This window comes from Sarcophilus harrisii, chromosome 2, assembly GCF_902635505.1.
Source record: "Sarcophilus harrisii chromosome 2, mSarHar1.11, whole genome shotgun sequence".
In the NCBI taxonomy this organism is placed as follows: Eukaryota; Metazoa; Chordata; class Mammalia; order Dasyuromorphia; family Dasyuridae; genus Sarcophilus; species Sarcophilus harrisii.
The window spans coordinates 139,294,937-139,317,030 of record NC_045427.1 but is presented as its reverse complement, the minus strand read 5'-3'; the positions used below and the strand labels follow the sequence as shown (position 1 = coordinate 139,317,030).

General features: G+C 38.0%; 1 protein-coding gene across 6 annotated transcripts in view; it reads right to left on the bottom strand.

The window, feature by feature from the left end:
- Positions 1-22,094, bottom strand: part of ZNF395 (zinc finger protein 395) — a 70,966-nt gene that overhangs the window by 6,460 nt on the left and 42,412 nt on the right. For 3 of the 6 annotated variants that reach the window (XM_031950935.1, XM_031950936.1, XM_031950934.1), the window contains 6 exons: positions 18,739-19,006; positions 16,096-16,325; positions 11,713-11,822; positions 5,541-5,776; positions 4,625-4,725; positions 3,169-3,454 (listed from right to left, as the gene is read on the bottom strand). In XM_031950935.1, the coding sequence (XP_031806795.1) occupies positions 3,169-3,454; positions 4,625-4,725; positions 5,541-5,776; positions 11,713-11,822; positions 16,096-16,325; positions 18,739-19,006 (1,231 nt within the window). Of the gene's footprint in view, positions 1-3,168; positions 3,455-4,624; positions 4,726-5,540; positions 5,777-11,712; positions 11,823-16,095; positions 16,326-17,277; positions 18,268-18,738; positions 19,007-22,094 lie in introns of those variants that run through there. The other 3 variants (XM_031950937.1, XM_031950938.1, XM_031950939.1) reach the window with 2 other exon arrangements.

The following is a 22,094-nucleotide window of genomic DNA, read 5'->3' as shown; positions in this document are numbered from 1 at the left end:
CTCCCAAGCCACTCCAAAAAATGATAGAATTTATGCATCTGAACATACCACCAAGGTCCACCAATCCCACCATCACTACTGCCATCTCCTGCATCTATATCTCTTCAGGGATAACTAAGTACCTTTCACCCAGCAGCCCTAGGAGGTGGAGATTATAAAAGGATGACCTCCATTTAGAGGAAAAGAACTTCAAGCTTGAGGAACAAAAGAACTAATCTGAAGTCTGTTATACACATTTACATCTGCTGGCTGCAAGGCCAATGGACTTTTAACTGGACAGACACCCTGAGAGGGAGGGAAGGAGTTATTAAGAACTTATGATGTACCGGGCACTGTGCTAAACCCTTTACAATTATCTCATTTTATCCCTAACAAACTCTGTGAAGTAGGTGCCAGGATTATCCCCATTTTTAGTTGATGAAACTGAGACAGACACAAGTTAAGTGATTTCCCATAGCTAGTAAGAGTAGGAGATCATATTTGAATTCAGATCTTATCTAGCATTTATCCACCAGACCACAATGACCTAGCAGTGGCTCGATCCAGGTCCCTGCTCAAACCATCCTGCTCACAGCTCCTCTTTGCAAAGTGTCTTCAGAAGCAGTTTACAGCCCACATAAGAATATGAGTTCCTTGGGAATCAGGGATTGTTTCCTTTATTTTATTTGCATCCTTAGTGCCTGGTACACAGCTGGTGCTTAATAAAGCCCTACTGACTGACAGATAAGAAAATTAGTCTCAATCTCATCAACAGTTTCTAAAGAACATCACTCATTTTAATCATCAAATTTGGCTCCAGTGACTTTAGGTAGTTTTCAAAAAGCAAAATCATTTTCAAAAAACAAATGTTTACTAAAATTAAGGCCATTCAAAGGAACTGCATTTGGCTCCAAAGGCAATTTCCAAAACCTAGTTCCAAAAATAGTCTAAATAATGCCAGCATCTTTGAAACAAGTACATAGCCCCTCAGGTAGCTATACTGTTCATTTGTATGTCTACATCCTAGATTTTTTAAAAATCAGTCACATGACTTTATAGTAGCTAATACTTCTATTTTATAAAAATATACATTACAAATATTTGCATAAAGATATTTGTAAAGCATTTAGTTCGGTGTCCGGCATATAGGAAGTGTTTAATACTTGCTTTTTCCTTTTCTTTCCTTTTCCCTCAGAATAATAACCTTTAATCCTGAGAATGGCTATTTAGAGCAAAGCAGAAAGCTGCCAATGAGAGGAGGAAAGAAAAGACAATAAATAAATATTTATATAGTGTCTACTATGAGTCGGGACACCCTTAATAATGTTATTTGCCTCCTCAGGCTTCTGATTCTTCAGATTATCAGTAATATCTTCCTCAATTCAAAAAGTGCTCATTCCTTTGACCAAGATAGTCCTCCTTGAGGCTTATATTCTAAAAAGGGCAATGAGAAGAAGAAAGTCCTCATATATACTAAAATACCTATAGCAGCATTTTTTTTCTGGTGATAGAAAAAAATTGGAAATAAAATATGTGCCTGTTAATTTGAGGAACACTTAACCAAATTGTGTCACGAGTACAAATGAATATTCCTATGCTGTAACAAATGATGTATGTGATAAATACAGAGAAGCATGGAAACATCTACATGAACTGATGTAAAATGAAGTTAGCAGAACCAAGAGAACCAACATATGAATTAACTATAGCAATGCAGATGAGAAAAACTACAAAATAATTAAAAATTAATGTTGCTGTTTATCCTATATTGGATTGCTTGCTATCTAGGAAAGGAAATGTATAGGGAGAGAGAAAAATTCGGAACACAAGGTTTTGCAAAGATGAATGTTGAAAACTATATTTGCATGTATTTTTAAAATTAAAAGCTATTATTAAAAATATTTTTTTAATTATGTTGCTAAATTATCAAAAACAAACGTGTGGATAAGAAGGTAATTCCACGCCACCTCTTTGCAGAGGTGAGAGATCTTTGGTATTTTACATTGCACATATTTTCAGACTTTCTAAATATATTGATCAGTTCATCAGTTTTTTCCTCTTTTTGGGGGGGAGGAGTGTTTATACTATTTGCCACATGGGATAGCTCTTTTGGAAAAGCAGCCTGAGGGAAACTATACTAATGTACAAAAGACATTTTTTAAAAGTTAATTTAAAAAATGCAAGCATTTAGTAAAATTCTTACTAAGATCAGGCCATTGTAAGGGTACAAAGACAAAAAAGAAACAATTCCCATATCCTTGACTTAACATTCTATTATGTTTAGAAATTACTATAAAATAATTTCATGAGGAAGAGACTTAATAACAGGGAGAATTCAAGAAATGCCTCCTGTGGGAGGTGTCAGGACCTAGGCTTTGGAAGAAGGTAAGTTGGAAGATGTAAGAAAGAAATGAATTCTAGACATGAGGGACCACTTGGGCAAATATAAGCAAGGCAGAAGATGGAAGATTGCAGATAGGAAAGAGTTAGCAGATCAGCTTCACTGACATGGAGAGTTGAAGTTAACTGGGAAAGCAGGAAGCCACTATGGAGAGTTTTAAATTTCAGACTGAAAAGTTTGTATTTTCTCATAACAGCAATAGGGACGGAGTCACTGAAGATATTAGAATAAGTAACAGCACCGTCAGATGACTCTGTTAGGACTATCAATTTGGCAGCTTTGTAAAAGATGGATTGTTTCTTTGTATTTACATATTCTTATAAACTAATAGTTTTTTTTCCCTTTCTTGAAATCTAGCATAATCTGTGGTCTCCTCATGATGTACTACCTCTACAGCTAAGAGACAAACAAAACAATACTAATGTGGTCATCCATCTCTGCTCTGAATATTTTCCCCATGTTTTGCAGGGGGTTGTTTAGACAAAATCTACAACTTTTCTCCAAGTCAGGTAATGAACTGGCATTATAGAGTGTTACTGTGGTAAGGGAATTTCTTTTCCCCAGGGAGCCAGTCCAATCTAGTTCCCTTGAGAATAAACTGAATTGTTCTGGAGAATTATTTATAGAAAGGATTAGAAGCTTGATTAATGGGTTAAACCTTAAGTCATTTAGATTCTAGATCAGAGTACCCAAATATTAATCAAGTCTGCAGGTGCCAATGACTACCACGTGTGCCCAGGATCACTCAAGGCAACCCAAGATCAGTCTGGGCCCATGTTTCCCCATACCTGGTATGCATGGTCAGCCTGAATGTGCCAAAAAGAGCCAGGGGCTGACTTGCTGAGAGCACCAGTGGGCAAGTAAGGTTCCAAGACAGGGTGTTCCAGGACTAGCGACTCGGCCTGGGGCAGAGGCGGTGGTATGATGGCAAGGGGTGGGTTGGTCAGACTCTGGACAGGAACTGTCTCAGCCGTCGGAGTCGCAACCGCCACAGCAGCAGCTTCCTCCTTCATCTGCACCTCTGTGTAGTAGAAATCCTCTTCCCGTTTCCACTGGTCAGAGTCCACACTGTCCCTATTGGAAGAAGGAAAGGGAGGTCTCATAAGGATTCAGTTAAGAGAGCAGACATCCACACTTTGGGAAAGTCAAAGTAGTCTACCAGGAAGATGGAGGCAGAGGAGTAAGTAAAAGGAGAAACTCAATAGGCTTCCAAGGAGAAGGGGGGAAATATCCCAAACTGGCAATATGAAGAATGTCTATGAGTTCTAGACTGATTCCAAAGGCAGAAGGATCCCCCTTAGGAAGAAACTAGCCATCTTCACCTTCAACTTCCTAATCCCACAATACCATGGGAACTCAGGTGTGAATGGGAAGTAATTTGCATGGAGGTTACAGAGCAAATCAGGGATAGAACCAGAAGAAAAACAGAAGTCTTCTCTCTCAGCCTAATGCCATTATTTTAGACTATTCAACAAGTCAGCAAGCACGCCAGGTGCTGAACTAAGTAAAAATAGCCCCTACTCTCAAGGAACTTATAGAATAATCTAAGAACTGTTTCCCCTGATACTAAAAAATACAAAAATCTTCCTTTACTGTAGCCTTCATCTGACTCCCTGTTAAAGAACTGCCACTGAGTCAGTATTTCTTCTTCAGAAGAAATCCTCTTCTTGAGTCAGTATTTCTTTCCTCAAGAATTGTGAGTGGGTTTCCACCATGATGAGAAGCTCTACTGAACCTGGCTCAGCTTTATAGGGAGGCAGTTTCTCCTGGTCTAAAAGTGTCAAAAATTAATAGTCTCAGTTTTCCTCAGAAAGAGCCAGCAAAGAACCCAATTACTGGGCCTTAACTAGCTTGTGTTAGGAGCTATCAAATCCAACCAACTCCTCTCTCTTCCCCCACTCAGAAAGTTGGGACCATTAAAATAACAGTTAATTCAGCAAGGAAAGGAAAAGATATCCATAGGTGGCCCTTGGAAACACAAATAATACAGACACTCATTCAGCAAATTTCCTTTTTTTTTCCCCATTGGGAATGAAGGAAATAGTTTCTGATAGTCTCTAAGAAGAGGCACCAGAAACCAGGAGGAGCATGTGCTAGGAACAAGAAAGAAGGCAGAGGTGCCAACTTCTCAAAAGCATCCTGGGGCTAAAGGCTATAAAAAAACTACAAGGACTCCAAGGAAAGAGAAGGAACACCTGAAAGATGAGCCCTAAGGTAAGACCTTGTACCTGCCTCTTGACTTACCCCAGGTGGAGGGTCTTGACATGCCTCTTGATACCCACAATGGAGCGCAGGACTTTGCCACAATTTGGCCAAAGACACTTATACATCACCTTCACAGAGTTCTGGAGAGAAAAGAAATCCTAGGCATTAGGGGACACTTCTTTTTCTTTATATTCACTTTCCCACCTAAGAGACAGTGTGGCAAGATGCTGCTTCACCCGTCCATTTTCAAGACTGGGGTCTGCTTGCTGAAAAGCTTGGGCCCTGGGCGACAGATATGTCCTAGAGGTTTGTGTGATGGTTGGTACGAAGAGAAAAAATAAATATGAGAAATCTCTATGTAGGGATATGAGCAATAATGCAGAGATTAGCGTGAAAACTACAAATCAATCATCAGCTCCTTTCTAGACACTGGGAATAAAAAACAAAAAAGCAATCCACCTTTGCCTTTAAAAGCAGAAGTCTAAAAATACAACAGGGACATGAGAGCTCTGAGAAGAGGATAATGAAGGTCCTAAGAAGGCTATAAGATTAAGGAAACTTTGACATTAAAGCAAAAGGGGACAAAATGTTTTGCGTGATTTCATATGTGTAACTGTAACTGATAACACACTTCTTGCTTTCTCAATGGGTTGGGGAAAAATGAAAGGTGAGAAGGAGAGAATTTGGAACTCAAATTAAAAAAAAAATTATAATGGGCCAGCTAGATGGCATAGAGAAGAGAGCACTGGCTCTGGAGTCAGAAGGAATTGATTTTAAATTCAGCCTCAGACACCTAACACTTACTAGTTGTCTGACTCCAATTGCCTTGCCAAAATAAAAATAAATTTTAAAAAAAAGTCTGAAGCAGGAGAGAAAAATGAAAAATAAAAATTGTAAAGTTAAACTCTCTCTTTCGCTCTCTCATACACACACACACACAATCCCCCGCCAGTACCTTTCTCTTGCGTGGGGCTGGTTCATCCATCAGGAAAGGATCAGGGTCTGTCTCAAAGCCATTGTCCGCTTTTGGTGAGCCAAAGGCCTCGCTTGAATATTTGGGGCTCGCTTGAGGATGGGGAGGAGATGGAGTGGAGATCCCACTGCCCCCACTCCAATGCCCACTGGTGGTGCTGCTGCCACTATCTGACACATCTCCACTCTCCTTCCATGGGTCACAAGCTGTTCGGGATGCTGAGCAGAAAAGAAAGAGAAGATTAGAGCCCCAAAGGGCTTTAGGTATGGTCACCCCATAGAATACCTGAGATTTGGCATATATCTCCATGCCAACTGCAAACAGCTTCCTCTTTTCCACATGTACATATTTATCCCAAACAATAAAGCCCCAAACACTGGGTGACAGAGACAAAATGACTGTGAATTCTAGCCTGGAAATCTGGGTTTCTAGATCTCATTCCTGTTTATGATATTGGCTTACTGGATCTTCTAGGAGGTGACCTATCTTTCTGAGTCCCAAAAAAGCTGGAAGAGATCTTCACAGGCCCCTAAGGGTAAATATAAGGATGAATGAGAGCAGAGAATTAAAATACAGAGCAATAACACCTGGGAAAAGCATTACATAAACATCTTTCCCATCTGAGAAAGGATGGAAACATCAAGTTATCTTGTTTACAACCAGGGTTTCTTGAAAAGAATGATCATAAATATTTTCAAAATATAAAGGTATCTTACCAAGGGCTAATGGTTTACAAGCAATTCAAATTCTTATCACAGTCAAGATGAATATCATTATTTTTATTATTCATAATAATAATAATTACTAACATTTCTACAATGCTTTAAATTTTTCAGTGTTTCATACTTATTATCTCATTTGATCCTCACAACAACCCTACGAGACAAATTCTGTTGTCATTATTATTCCCATTTTATATATAAAGAAAAAAAAGATTCCCAGACCCCAAGTTAAGAACTCTTGCAAACTTCTAGCAACATGGAAGACTTGATAGTGGACAATTCAAAGTTTAAAGATATCAATCAATCAACAAGCATTTATTAAATGCCTACCAATATGCCAGAGGCTAGGATCACAAAGCAAAAATGAAGTCCTCTCTGTCCCTAAACAACTATAACCTATTAAAGGAAAAACTACATACACATATAAGAAGATACAAAATCCATGCAAAGTAGACACAGGCAATTTCAGAGAGGCTTCAGGAAAAATCTCAAACAGCTGATTAGTTAACAGTTGGCTATTACTATACAAGCCAAGTTCTATGGGTATCAAAGAATGGAGGGCACCAAAAACAAATAGGCAGAGGAGGGAAAGAGGGAAAAGAGAGAGTAAATAGATCTTAGGTCCAAACTCAGTTATAAGACAATGCCGTTGACTTAGCTTCATTTTATATTCTAAGGGCTGGCTTTAAATTGTGAAAGTAAGACAGCTTTAAAGATTCTTCAAAGATAGAAGTTGTAACCCAGGTTAAGTGCCATTCTGGGTTCTGATTCTGATCAACAAAAAAGGAAGGGTTAAGGGAGAAGACATGAATGTGAAAACAAACAAAAATAAACCGTCCACCAGAGAATTCTACAGTTGATATGGAAGCTGTCCTTATGAAAAAGTATTCATGAGCAAACTGAAAAGGCTCTGTCCTATAGGATATAGCACCTGAAGAACCACTGGTAAGTGGGGAGAAATCTTGTTACGGCGCCCAGGAGAAACAGATGGAGCACCCACCTCTAAGACATTTAGAAGCAGCTGTGTCTAAAGCCAACATGGCTGACAAGGTATATTGTCTCCCCAGGGTGCATATCCAAAATATGGCAGAGGTCTTGCCAATATTTCTCAAATCCACCAAACACTACCTGCCTCCTCTAATTTATGTAAGAAAAAACTGATTATCATCAAAAAAAATGCATAAAAATGACCTTTGGTTACTTTCTTTTTAGTTTGTGTTTGTGCTTGGAAAATAATAAGAATTTAATAAATGACTGCTTCCTTCAAAGTCCTACATAAAGAATCAGAAAGACTTAGGGAAGCAGGTGTTATTTTTACTTTTTCAAGCCAAAGGTTTGAGAAAGAAAGAATAATATGGGAAGTGAACAGCTGATTACATAAATAGTGTCAAAGAATATTTGGCCTAGGATGCCATAATGGCTCCTGATAAAGAATGAAATATAGTTCATCAATACTGGGAATAACATATTTAGCAAAAGATTTAGTAACTTGATCAAGATGACTTTAAGGTAAACTTTGAAACATAAAGAGGGAGAAAAATGCCTAAATAAACTGTTCCAAATAATACTATAAACACGTGATAAAGAAGAAAGCAACTTAGTCAAATAATTTCCAAGTGAAAACACAAAGAAGTTACTTGGGCTAAATAGATATCACCTCTGATTTGTACATGCTAATACAAAGTTTAGACAACAAAGCAAAAAATAGAAGTACAAGGTAATCATGATATCATTAAATAATAGGAAAGGACTCATGACTGCAATACATTAAGTAAAGTGGAGAATATATTTTGTTTAAAATATGTATTTATATAGGAATAAGGTTGCATTGTATCTAAGTAAGACAAACCTGAGAAAGGAAGCGTGACCGGAGACATTAGATGGTCTACTGTGGCAGGGTGGAAGGGACACTGCCCTCCAGAATCAGATTCTAGTCTCACTTTAGATGCTTAATATCTATGGGACCTTAGGCAAAACACAACCTCTCTGAACCCCGTTTCTTCATCTGGAGTTTGAACTAGAATGACTTCTGCAGTTCCTTCTAGCTCTACTGCTATGATAACATTGTGTGGAAAATATTGTTGGATTGTCCAGACACAGAAAACATAAGTGACACTTTCCTAATGCAGATTATGAACTTGGCCAAGAGATAACATATGGCAGCCAAAAAGGACTTTAACTCTCTAATATCTTCTGGAAATCGAATTGTGCTTCAAGCGGAATATCTGGGAGATTAATGACTTCCCATTCTGGGAGATGAAAGTAACAATAAAGATGAAGTAAAAATGAAAACTATTATTGTTCTAGATTTAGTCTGGACTAACAATAAAGAACTGTCAGGTAATGTGAAAGAGACAAGAAATTAAGAAAAAAGTGATATGTCCCATGGAGATAGTAACATTGGGCAAACGATGGAGACCAGCACCATAGGGGAAGACTACCCCATGCTATCTCAGATTATCTCCCCTGGGAAAGTTTTTGGATTGTAAAACTTTTCTGTATCCATTCTCTACGACTCAGAGACAGTGGGAGAATGCAGGTATTCACCAATCTTTAGACGCAGTGCCAATGTTGCACCTTCAGTTTTTATAATCATTCCTGCCTGTTTCTTGTTGAGGGGTAAGTCCAATTTTTCTCAAATACTTGGCTCAGGATAACTTGTAGCATGGCAATAAGTAGATCATGGGTGTGAAAAGCTTAGACAATGACTTATTTTTCAAATAAGGCAGGAAACAAGAATCTTACAGTTACCCAATGTTCTGTAAGATAAAATAGGAAAGCCCTCTTATCAACTCTTCCATTGCCATTAAAATTACATCAGACCTCCTCATAGTGGGTTTCAAAGCACACTGTCACGACATTTATGGTAGCAACACATTCCTGCCTTTATCCCACTTTTTTGTCCCATATACCTAATATAGTTTCCTACTTAAGGCTTCCCTCAAATCCCACCCCCTTGCAGGAAAATTACAGGCTGAGTAAATGAGTCATGTTTCCAAATTTTAAGACCTTGAAACTAGCACAACCCACTGCATTAAAGGAGTTCCAAAGCAGCTCAAATATTGATTCCTGGTTTAAGTCAAATATCAGGAAGCATGCACAGAGTTTAATCCCGATGGGGATCATCAGGCAAAATTTAGGAAACACAGAAGGGATCTGGTTCAAGAATCAAGGATAAAAATAAAAGGAAGTCAAGATCCCAAATCCTCCACATATACTTGTTCTTCCCAACCGTCTACACCTGAAGTAACTCTGTATACACTTGAAGTTTTAAAGGGGGCAAATAAAGTGTTTTTTTAACAGGTGAAAAATTAAAAGCCAAAAAATAATTTCTGCTTATATTAGGTAGATAACACATACATGTCATGTCACCTTAGCAGGTTCTTTAAAAATCAGGACTAAACATGTATATATTCTGTTTATCATCAGTACAGTATCAAAACTCTGTAAATGAACAAATAAGCCTATTTTTTGAGTCAGAGTAAAGTGACTTGCCCAGGGTCACACAGATAATAAGTGTCTGAAGACAGATTTAAATTCTGGTCCTCCTGAATCCAGGGCTGCTGCTCTATCTTCTGTGCTGCCTATGTGCCCTTAAATAAGCATTTATTAAAGTGCTATGTGCTAACTACTGAAAATCTGTTTAAAAAAAAAAAAAAAGGGTGTTACTTTTATGTGCTTATAACAGACTATAATAGAACATTGTTTTCTAGACAATTTCTATTGCCACTAACTCTACAATAATCCTTACCGTCTTTCCCTATACAAAAATCAATGCTCACGAAGCAATCCTAAAGAAAAAAGCCAAGGATAACTTTCAGAATTTAAAGAATACTCTTAAATAGAACCCAGTTTTAGAAGATTGGCAGATTATATATTGCTTTATATAATAAATGCATTTCAGGAAAATTAGCCATCAAATGAATGCTATTTGCCCATTTATTTCAATGATAATCAGCTATCTTTTCTGATTTTAAAATAGTTAATTCCTAAAGAGAACCTGAAAACATTTCAGAGAAAGAGATAAGATGGTGACTGGAAGCGTGGCCAGTTGGGAGTACAAAAGCAGAGTACAACGAATTGATAGGACTTGATGTCTTTATAACCATCTACTTTCCCTTTGTACCAATTTCCTGTGGGTTTTGTACTAAATACTTCTAGGGCTTTGCCACCATCACTGGGAAAAACACATTTAAAATAAATACATTTAAAATACACACACATTCTTACACATACACATGTACATGTATGTGTTATATATGGTATATACTTATGTTATCATTTATATATTTATGTTGTATTTATATAATATGATAATAGTACATAATATTTATATCATAATATCTACTACATTTTTCTTTCTATTTCTATATTATAGCATATATGCATACATATGTGAATGCATATCCTCCATTCTTACAAGTGCAGAACTTTGGCTACATTCTTCCTCTTGTTGAAGTAGTTAAGATGTGTTTACAGAACCAATAAAAGACATTCTATTGACTAAATTATGTACATCAATTTATTCCCTGATATTAAGAAAGAATAAAATACCTGAATGTCAGACTTATTTTAAGTAACTGATAAGTTAATCAATTATATAAATATAAGGAGTTTATACAGTCACTTTTCTTACCAAAAATGTCATGTTGCCCCACAAAACTCAGAATAATTGGCAATTAAGTTAGACTGACTGTTCCAGTAAATAAAGTTGTTCCCTGGGAGTAAGTTTCAGGCCAGCCTTACAATTTAATTTAAAACCTTCAGGCCCACACAACAAATCTGATCAAACTACTAATATTCACCAACCATTCCCCATAGTTATGGCAATGGCATGTTTCAAATAGTACCAAAAGCATTCAGAAAAAGAACCAAATCAATTTGCTATGAGGTCATATTTTTACTTTCTATTAAATTTTTTTTTGCCCATACCTGGACTGATTTCAGGCTTAAATTAATTTCTTTTGGGGTTAGGCCCTGCAGGAATGTCCTGGTTTACAAGACTGAATTAAGACACTTGGAGAGGGATATGAATGTTTGGAGGCCACATACACTATTTTTCTAGTAAACCAAATATCCCTCTGCTGGCCTATTTCAAGTTTCCCACCTTAAGTGCCTCACTTACTCCCATGGAAGAACTTACTCATCTGGCCAATGAGACTCTGTCCAGTGCTCTCATTCATCTTCAAAATGCTCCAGGATCCTCCTCCCCAGGTGAGCAAACTGAGGAAAGAGAAGGGAGGAACTAACACAGGATCACTCAGAAAAGCATGAGGTGGAATGTGACTGCAAACAGAATTCAAGAATCCTGATGTCCAGGCCAGTGTTCCTTGCATATGGTGGCTAAAAAAAAAAGTTAAATTTAAGGGGCCCCCTCCAAACCAAATACCCAATCAGTCCTTTTCTGAGGTGGGGTTGGTGGGAAGACTCACCAGGTAAATTGCACTCAATGCCAGGAGGACTTTGCACTACTGGGCTGCAAGACAATGTAGTCAGGACCATGGCTGCCATCATCTCATCCATCTCCACTGCATCTGACTTCCTGAATTCAAAGACAGAGAGGAGGAAGGAGGGTAATAAAGATTAAGATGGTCCCAAAGAGCTCCATAATCCTCCTGACGACTGTTTGCATGTGTATTATCCACTCTAGAGATTTACTGCAATCCTACAATTCTAGGATACATTCTGCAATGTTTGTGGTTACTTGAGGAACAAGACCAAAATCGATAGAAGAGAGAAGGGAACAACTATTTATTAAGCTTCTACTTTGTGCCAGGCACTGTGCTATACACTTTATAAATATTTCAGAACAAGCCTCGGAGGTAGACACTATTGTTTCCTCATTTTACACATGAGAAAACTAAGGTTCACCAATGGTTCCTGGTTGTCCCTAACATATAACATATTTTGCACAAGACATGTACAGCACGCAGATCAGATTTCTTTCTTTTTACAACTTTTTCACAACTCATGTTGTGAGTTTTATTGCTAGTGTAAGTAGACAAGTGCAAACTTCAAACCAATCCCAAATGACCTGCTGGAGTCTAGGCCCATAAACTCACATACTATCATTAAATCAACAAGGTAACCTCAAGAGGCTAGTACTGCAGGTACTATTGCCATTTTACAGATGTTGAAATTGAGGCTTAGGCTGATAAAGTGAATGGATCATGGTCATATAATTATTTTAATAAAGGTCACAGGCAGAATCTGAATGTAGGTCTTGTGGAATCCCAGTCTAATCTTTCTATTATATGATACACACTGATTTATTCAGAGACAAAAATGATGAAAAATATAAGATGATGGCAAAGAAGCCTATAGAAAATTTTAAATATTCAAATCATTCTCCCACCTCTTTTTGAGAAGGGGCAGGTTTTGCTCCATACTTCCACACAAAAGGACATAACTAAAAAAAACTAGGTTTATCCCTCCAAAGAAATCAATCAAATTATCAATTGTGAATGTCAACAGGACCTATTTCTTAAGACAATAGTCCCACAAACTAAAGACATTTTAAGATCTTTAAATAAAAATTCCCTAAACCAAATTTCAATGATCAAATTCCTCCATACTGATAAAATCTTTAAAATTCTACAAAACTGTTTCAAAAATAATAATAACAATAATAAATAAATAATAAGTTCTTTGAGAATAAAATTATATCTATGAGTTAAACTTGAAATTACCAAAAGAAAAGGTTGAGACATATTTTGAAATAAACTTCTGGAAAGTATTCCAGAATTCCAATATTTGATAAGAGATCCACCTCAATTTCATTCCACCAAAAAAATAATAATTTATGGTATGAAGCTAACATTAACACCTTGTTACATAATTTAAAATTTTCTTTCATTAAGACATGGAAGAAAAACAGATTACCAGCCATGCTACCCCATCTCAGGCCCCCACAGATACACCACCTAGGATTTTATGCCCAAGAATCCTGTGACTAACAGTATGCCTTATCTTTACTTCCAGTTTGATCCTGCCACCATCATGCAGGGGAGCAAGCAACTCCATTAAAGATGTTTCAAGACCCTAAGAAATGCCTCAGCTAACATGGTAATCCCCAAACCACAGATACTTAAAACCTGAAAAAGAAAGGTTTTTCTCACCCCCTAAATCCTTGGCACTATTAAATGGTTCAATATCAGAAATGACTATGATCTTCTTAATCAAAATGACATTCAAAAAGATGATTTTCTATATTAATCTTCTCCCTTCTTTACACCCTAGTCAAACTAGATCACTTGCCATCTGGAACACAGGATCTTACCACAGCTTTGTTTCTGAATCTTCCAAACTCCCAGGCATTCCATCTGTCCTGACACTATTCCTCCTCCCCTTCCCCCCCAAGAACCACTGCCTCCTAAGACTCTCTATTAGAACATGAATTCAGTTTTCCATTTATATCCCCAGTAGTGAGCACAGTGATTTGCAGAGTTAAGCACTTAAATGCTTCTTTATTCATTTACTTATATCTACTGAATGAGAAGCTATAAGCCTCAGAATCCAGGAAACCCTGGATTCAAGTCCTATTTCTAATACATCCTACCTAATTCTGGATCAATAATAGCTTAAATAACCTCTCAATGCCCAAGGAAATTGTAAGTTATACACAAACTGACAACATGGGTGAATGAATATTTCCATATTGGGAATCCCCAACAAATTTCTAGACAAAAACAAAAAACCCACTAAATATTAGTCCACATATAGTGCTTTGTAGATCTGAACACAAAAATATTTGTCTCCAAATTTAAACCCCAAACATCACATCATTTTCTGCTGCTTGGTCAAAAGGTTTGTAAAATTTTGCTTTAGAAAAGACTACGAGCAAAGTTTTTCCTCTTCCACTCACACCAGGAATGATAAATAACAGTGTACAAGGTTAAATGATAGGCAAAAGTAACAGGAATGTGTTATATAAAGTAGTAAACAATATGTCTTTTATTTGCTAACACCCAAGCACATCAAACTGTTTTAATAGCATCTGAAGCAACAAGAGACTGAGCTGCCACTTAGCACAATAGAATCCTGGATTCAGAACTGAAAGGGAAGGTTATCTAATCCAATCCCCTCATTTTTCATTTGAGGAAACTGACGCCCGCAGAGACTAAATGATTTGGGGTGAAGGTCATATAAGTAGATAGTGTCAGAATTGGGATTTGAATTCAGGACATCTATCCCCAGAGCCAGTGCTCTTTCTACCATATTGCTTCTTAGAGAAAATCCCTCAAATATTTAATTTCATAGGAAGTCATCACCTTTCGTGAATTTGATGAAAAGAAGTTACAAACTAGAGGAAAAGAGAATAAGCATCTATATAGCACTTACTCCAGACCCTATGGTAAAGTGCTTTATGAACAATATCTCATTTAGCTCTCACAGGGTTATTATTTACCCAGTTTTACAATTGAGGAACTTGAATCAAACAGAGGTAACTTGCCGAGGGTCACACAACTAGTGTCTCAGACTGGGTTTGAATTCAGGTCTGATTCCAGGTCTGGCCCTCTCTCCACTGAGCCATCTGGCCACCACTATGACTATGAAGCAGCAGGCAATAAAACCATCACAAATACCACCTAATGCCAAATTATAAACTGAATATTAAGAGCTGAGGAAAACAAGGTGATGAGACTGCATCTTACAAACCAGCCATTGCTAACAATACAGAGGGATGTAAGCCTCTGCTGTCAATCTACCCAATATATCCATCCCAAAGAGAGGAAGATTCCTTAATTTGTTTAACCTTGATAGATCAATTTATACTATAGTATGTGGCAATTAAAAAGGTAACTCTTTTGGAGTTCTGGGAGAAGAAAATTATACCACGGAACCTAAAGTTAAGTTGTTGTTCAGTTATTTCAGTCATGTCCAATTCTTTGTGACCCAATTCATTTCCTGGCAAATCACTCCAGTGATTTGCTATTTCCTTCTCCAGCTCATTTTATAGATGAGGTAACTGAAGCAAACAGAGTTGAGTGATTTACTCAGAGTCACATAGCTATTGAGTGTCTGAGGTTGCCTTTGAACTCAGTGCTTCCCCTCTCCAGACCCAACACTCTACCTACTGCACACTTAGCTGCCTTAAAGCAAAAAACCAAGTATCCATTCTATGATGCTTAGGGTCATCCATATCACCAAATTCCCTTCTACTAAGACAAAAAACCAATGGAATATATAGGCGAGGAGGACAAAGAAAGAAGCCAGAGGAAGGATGAACGTCGCCCTCCTCTCAGAGAAGGCTGTGATAAAGCACTTGCTTATTTAGCCCTCTTTATAGTGAGGTGATGTCCCAGGGCAGCAATATATCACTAGGAACAAAAGACTGGACTTGGAGCGAGAAAGACCTGAATTCAAATCCTGCCACAGCAGACACTTACCAGCTCAGGGACCCTGAACAAGTCATTCAGGTTCTTTCAGTCTCACTTTCCTCAGCTATAAAATGAGGATAACAATAGTTACCTATTTCATAGAGTTATGAGATTCTGGTGAGATAAAATACATAAAGCACTTTGAAAATCTAAAGGCTATATACTTGTTATATATCCTTGTTAGTTATTATTATTAGCTGATAGAGAAAGAGCCCAAAATCAAAATTCCCTCAAATTAAATCTGGGTGAGGGAGAGAGAGCCTCGAGCCAGGGTCCCATCCCTAAAACTTGGGGCACACAGCCCACAGCCAAAGGGTTGCCTAAAGGGACCCCCTTAAATCTTTGTCATCCTAACCAAAACTCTTTTCATTAAGCATCCCCGTGACATACACAGCTACCCACACATGCAGGGATGGAGGTCCTTCTCATACAAACCTTTTTGGGACATCAATATTCCTAGAGACAGATCTGTACACTGTAGTAGGAGCTGTCTGTTCCATGGCTGGGGGCGGCCCAGATCCCTTCAGCTCTGGCAGCCACACCTCCTCCGATTTGCAGCAGATTTGCAATTTCTGGTCCAGCAGCAGAACAGTCACCTTATCCTCTGCCCAGCTGTGCTGCTCCACTAATCCCATACACTCCTGGCCCTCATGCCACACGCAGACCTGGGAGAGAGAACAAGGGAAGCCCACCGTCAGTCCTGTAGATTTCCTCCTGGGATTCTAATACCCCCTCAAGTTCAGGTGTCCAGACTCACCTGCTGCCTCCCCATGCTCACACCTTTCCCCTTAGCCAGGGCCCACACTAAACACCCTGCATTTCTCCTTGTCTCAAGAAAAACCACATAAAAGTTCTAAGTCAAGGCAAAGAGATGGCTCCCTAATAAGGGTTCTTTACAAAAACATAAGTATTTTATTGATGCTCTTTAAGAAAAACAACAACAATAACGCCTCCTTGTCAGTTCCCAACAACTTTTCTGGCCTTCCTTCTTGTACCTAATAGAATTCTTCTTCAAAAGAACATAAGATAGAAACATAAGATAACATAAGAAACATAAGATAACATAAATAAGAAACATAAATAAGTCATGTTATTCCATACCTATAGCCTACCAACTCTCCCTTTAGATGACAGAGAGAGGATTGAATGGAGACATCTTCCCAGCATTTTTAAACTTCACAAATCACTCTGTAAGTATTAATTCCACCTGATACTCCTAAGAACTTGTGAGGTAATCAGTATAGAAATTATCTCCATTTTACAGAGGGAAATGGAGACTAATGAAAATGAAGCCCTTAGTTAAGGCAGTAATCAGTAGAGGAATTATCTCCATTTTACGGGAAATGTAGACTCATGAAAATTAAGCCTTTAGTTAAGGCAGTTGTTACTGTCAGAGGTGGAATCTGAATGCTGTCTGACCCACACTCCTGAACCAATACTCTGTCCGTTACACAACACACTCTCTCTAATATCTGACAACATTCCCAGGCTGAGATGATATACTTGGTTCTGACTTAACAAATGGCCTTTGATCTCTACTCTAGGTCTGCTCCTGGGGGACAGGGGAACCTAACCTCTAGTCTATATTGCTAATCTCATTCAGCCCTTGAATCTCACCTGCTGCTGTCCGTGATTCCTGAATGACCAGAGATTGATCCCAAAGTACCTCTTTAAAACAAACAAACTTCAAGACCAAATGGCTCCTTGATTCTAAAGGGTCATTTGCTCTTCCCTTCCCCACTTCCCAAAAAAGAGTACACAGCATTGGAGGATCCAAGCGCTCTGACAGCACAAAAGAAAGAAGGCAGCCAATCACTTATCTCAAGATTCATTAACATAAAAAACTTCCACCACATCCAACCCTACCCATAATAGGAAAGAAGAGGAAGGAAAAGTCATAACATAGGAAAGGAAGCAGAAGTTTCTACATGTACCCAAAGCCTCCAAGGCATGGTCAAAGAGAGACTTTATAAACTAAAGTTGGGTTTTGTAATCTATATCATGAGGATCCTTAACACAAAACAATGGCTGTCATTCACCGCCATCACAGCTTCACAGCACCTAGATTCTTTGTATCTTCCATAAACAGCCTACAGCTAACTATCCACAATGAGTCAGTATTCCTCTTACCCCTAATGTTAAAAGTTCACTTGGTACACATTCCAGTGAGAAAAAAACAGCATTAAAGAAAACATTGGTATCTAATTTTTAAAGGTTTGCTGGCTCCTATACCAATGTATATGCCATCTAGTCTTTGCAAATATTTAAGACAAATAGCATTCACTTCATTAGTATCTGGGAAGACTCTGGGACAGTCTAAGACATACCAATAACTCAGTTCAGTGGACTTTGGAAGCACTTCATTCAACAGAGAGGCAGGAGGTATGATGGATTGTAATATGGTGTACCCACAGGCAGCAGAAGGTCTGTAGTACAAATATCCAGACTTAAGTCCTAAAATTTCTCTCTTAGAGGATACAAGAAAATAGGTACAGTAATGAACTGTTGGCAGAGTTATGAAATGATTCAATTATTCTGGAGAACAATTATTAACTAGGTCCAAAGTACTATCAAATTAAGCATATCCTTTGACCAACAATACCACTACTAAGTCTATATCCCAAAGAGAATCAAAAACAAAAAAGGAAAAGGATCCATATGTACAAAAATATTTGTAGTAGCTCTTTTTGTGGTAGCAAAGAATTGGAAATTGAGGAGATGCCATCAATTGGGGAATGTCTGAACAAGGGGTAGTATATATTTGTGGTGGAATATTATTGTTCTATAAGAAATGATGAGGGGGTGGTTTCAGAAAAACTTGGGAAAACATATATGAACTGATACATAGTGAAGTAAGCAGAATCAAAAGATCACTGTATACAGTAAAGAAAGTATGCTTCTCTTATGACAAATATAGGAGAGATCAGAAATGAGTGGTTTGAGAGGAAAAACAGCATCCATGACTCCTCTCGCTGTATCCAATCTCATCCCCAAACTGAGAGTAAAGATTCTGAGCATTCCAACTCCAAGCCTAAGGAGATAGAAACACACTTCCACCCATACTGTTCCCTGACTTACCTTTTGCCCTGGCTGAAATACCACTTGCTGTAGACCTGGAACACCAGGAGCCATGAGGATCTCCTTAGAATGTTCCTGGCAGTGGTTGTCCTTGTAGGCAGGGAAGGGTTGGGGGGCAACCACCCCAACCAGCTCAGCATGGGAACCCGAGGGTTGTACTGCTGCTGCTAAGCCCTCTCCAGAAGCATTGGGGACAGATACTCGGGCTCCCAAGAGGGATCGCTTGCCAAGGCGCCGTGACAATACACTTGCCATTCTGCCTCCTGTACTGAAAAGAAAAATGAGAAGAGAAATAATTGAAACTATGTCCAGAAACCAAAAGGGCATTAGGGTCTAAAGTTCCAAGAAAGGATTTGAGCCTTTCATGTATTTCTTAGATTTGAAAAATAAAGATGTGTTTTTCTTTGTCCTAATAAAGTCAGCTTCTTAAACTGTGGTTTGCAATCCCATATAGGGTCTGAATATGAGAATTGTGTAATTATTTTTATTAGCAGCAAATATTTGATTTGTATACCTATTTTATATACCTATATATTTAGAGACAAGTAAAAATTTCTCAGGCAAAAAGAGGTCATGAGTGGGAAAAGTTTAAGAAGCCCTGCTCAAAAGCATTCAGAAGAAACTCAAAATTTATGACCATAATAAACATGCTGTTCCATTTTTCATCCTCCTAATATCCTAGCTTCTTTAAATATAAATCAAAGAATACAATATACCTAACTCACGTCAGTTCAGTTATCATAGAGAAAACTAATTTATTGATCATTTTTGTAAAAACTTTCCAAAAGCTTTTTTTCCAAAACTAATGACAACTGTTTTATTTGTACCTTCTTTTAATGGGCTCCTTGTAAGTTTTAACTTATAAGTCTCCAAGAACTATACAAGAAAAAGAATAATCGCCATTATATGACAAGCAAGTAGTAGTCCAATATTTGAAAACCTACCATCGAGGGCAACTAAGTAACACAGTGGAAAGTGTCATCTTCCTGAGTTCAAATCTAGCCTTAGATACATACTATCTATGTGAGCCTGGGTAGGTCACTTAACTCTGTTTCCCTATTTCCTCATTTGTAAAATAAGCTGCAGAGGAAATGGCAAACCATTCCAGTATCTCTGCCAAGAAAATTCCAAATAGGATTACGAAGAATAGGACACGACTGAAACAATGCAACAATAATGAAGGGAAATCCACTGCCTCCTGAGAGCCCCTACCAAATCCAGACAACACTAATTTTCAGGAATTTTTGGTGCTGATATCAAGTCTAAATCTGATTCTTTGGCACCTTCCATACATTATTCCTGGTTCCACCTCAAGGATTAAACAGAAAAAGTATAATCTCTCTTCTACAGGACAGAATACACTTCTCACTCCCAAGTTCTTCAAGTGATTCTCTTATCACATGGTCTCAAAATCCTCCAGTTTATCAGTGTCCATTCTATCCATGTCCATCAGCATGATGCCTAAATCTAAACAAATATTCCAGATGTAGTCTGACCAAGGGAGAATAGAGATGAACTCTTCTATCTCATTCCTGGAAGTTAATACTCTCTTTACTCAGCCTAAGATCACAATAGTTTTTCAGCTGCTACATCACACTGTTTGCAATCCACACTTCCAGATCTTTCACACACAAATTGCTTCCTTACCACAGCTCCTCCATCTAGTTCGCTAGAAGATGATTTCTGAACATAAATGTAAGATTTTACACTTATCCCTATTGGTTTCATTTTATTAGATTCAGCCCAGTGTGCTCTGGCCAATCAAGATATTTTGGGATCCTGATTCTGTCATCTACTTGTGTCGGCTGTCCCTTGTTTTTTGACAAGAATAATCATCTATGCTTTTATCACTGATCAAAATAAATGGGAGATGGGCAGATAAATGAAACATACAAATTAAAATGCCAGGCAGCACAGAGCCAAACAGATTCTTGGCAAGATCTAGAGCCACCTTGCCAAATTATTAATGGTTGCTTGTTTAGAATCTGGACATTTGACTAGTTCCAAACCCAATTAATTATGTAATATCATGTAAATCAATATAACTCTTATTTCTTCCAAAAGGAGAGCATGAAGTTCTTTATTAAATGTTTCCTGGATAAATTTTATCTACAAGATTTTCCTGAGCTTACTAGTGTAAAAAGTCTCCAAAAAACATTAAGGCTAATTTGTCATGAAGCCATCCTAGCTTTTTGTAATCGCTGCTTCCTTTTCTAGATATTCACTAACCACCTCTTTAGTGATTTGCATTTGATCCTCCCCAGAAACAGAAATCAATCTTACTGACTTAGTGTTTGCATTCTTCCCTTTTTGAAAATCAGGACATTCTACCCTTCCCTAGTGCCACAGTATCTCTTCTATCCTCCATGTTCATTCAGATATTCCTGATACCAATCATATCTGCTGGTCTAAACAGTTCCTCTGATCTAGGTGATTCAAATTTATCCGATTATCTTCTTACTTAACTTGGGCAACAGTCTCCCTATAAACCATTTTTGTTCTCCCTCATTTCTAGAGGAAAACTTTAGCAGTAAAAAAAATAAACAAAAACCTAGTGAGAACAATATGTGTCCAATGTGACCCAAGGCCAGAAGCAGCAGCAAGTTTTTCAAAGCTGTCATGCTTCCTCCATCACTCACACTATTAGACTTCCCTGTCCCTGTCTGAACCTTGCTCTCTGCACCTGGGACCAGATTTTGACAGATGAGCTTCAACCTTCTCTTTCTCCCAATGAAGCCTCCCAATGAAGTGTATAAGTACGTGAATGTAATGTGACAGGCAAGTTTTTTACAATATGGGTCATTCTTTTTCAGCCATACCACAAGACTTAATGACATCTTATTTCATGATAAATATTCTTCAAAAGTTTTTAAGTCCACTCCTGGCCCAGGCTCCCTGTTAAGCTTTGAATGGTTTGACATGAAATGTGTATGTCTCTGTACATGCACAGATACACACACACACACACACAGAGAGAGAGAGAGAACAAAAACTAAGTTTAAACTAAAGGAACAAAGAAAATACACAAAGAACAAATATTTTAATTTTAAAATGGCATGTTTTCTTGGCTCCTTCATGCAATTAGCATGCCCATCTTAGTAGTGATGTTCTTATTCTATAGAGTCTTTGCTACGTTTTTGATTGAATCTTGTTATTCTGTTGGGCAGAATCCCAATGATTTGGGATTCTTCTCTGCCTTCCACACATTATGCCAACCAGGTGTGTCCTGGAGCCAGCCCTTACCTGCCCAAGCAGTTTATTAAATCGTCAATGTAAGCACTTACATCTCTAGCAAATGATCAAGTTATTAAACTTCCAGTGCAACCAGCATTTATACCTCTGGCAAATGAGCAGGT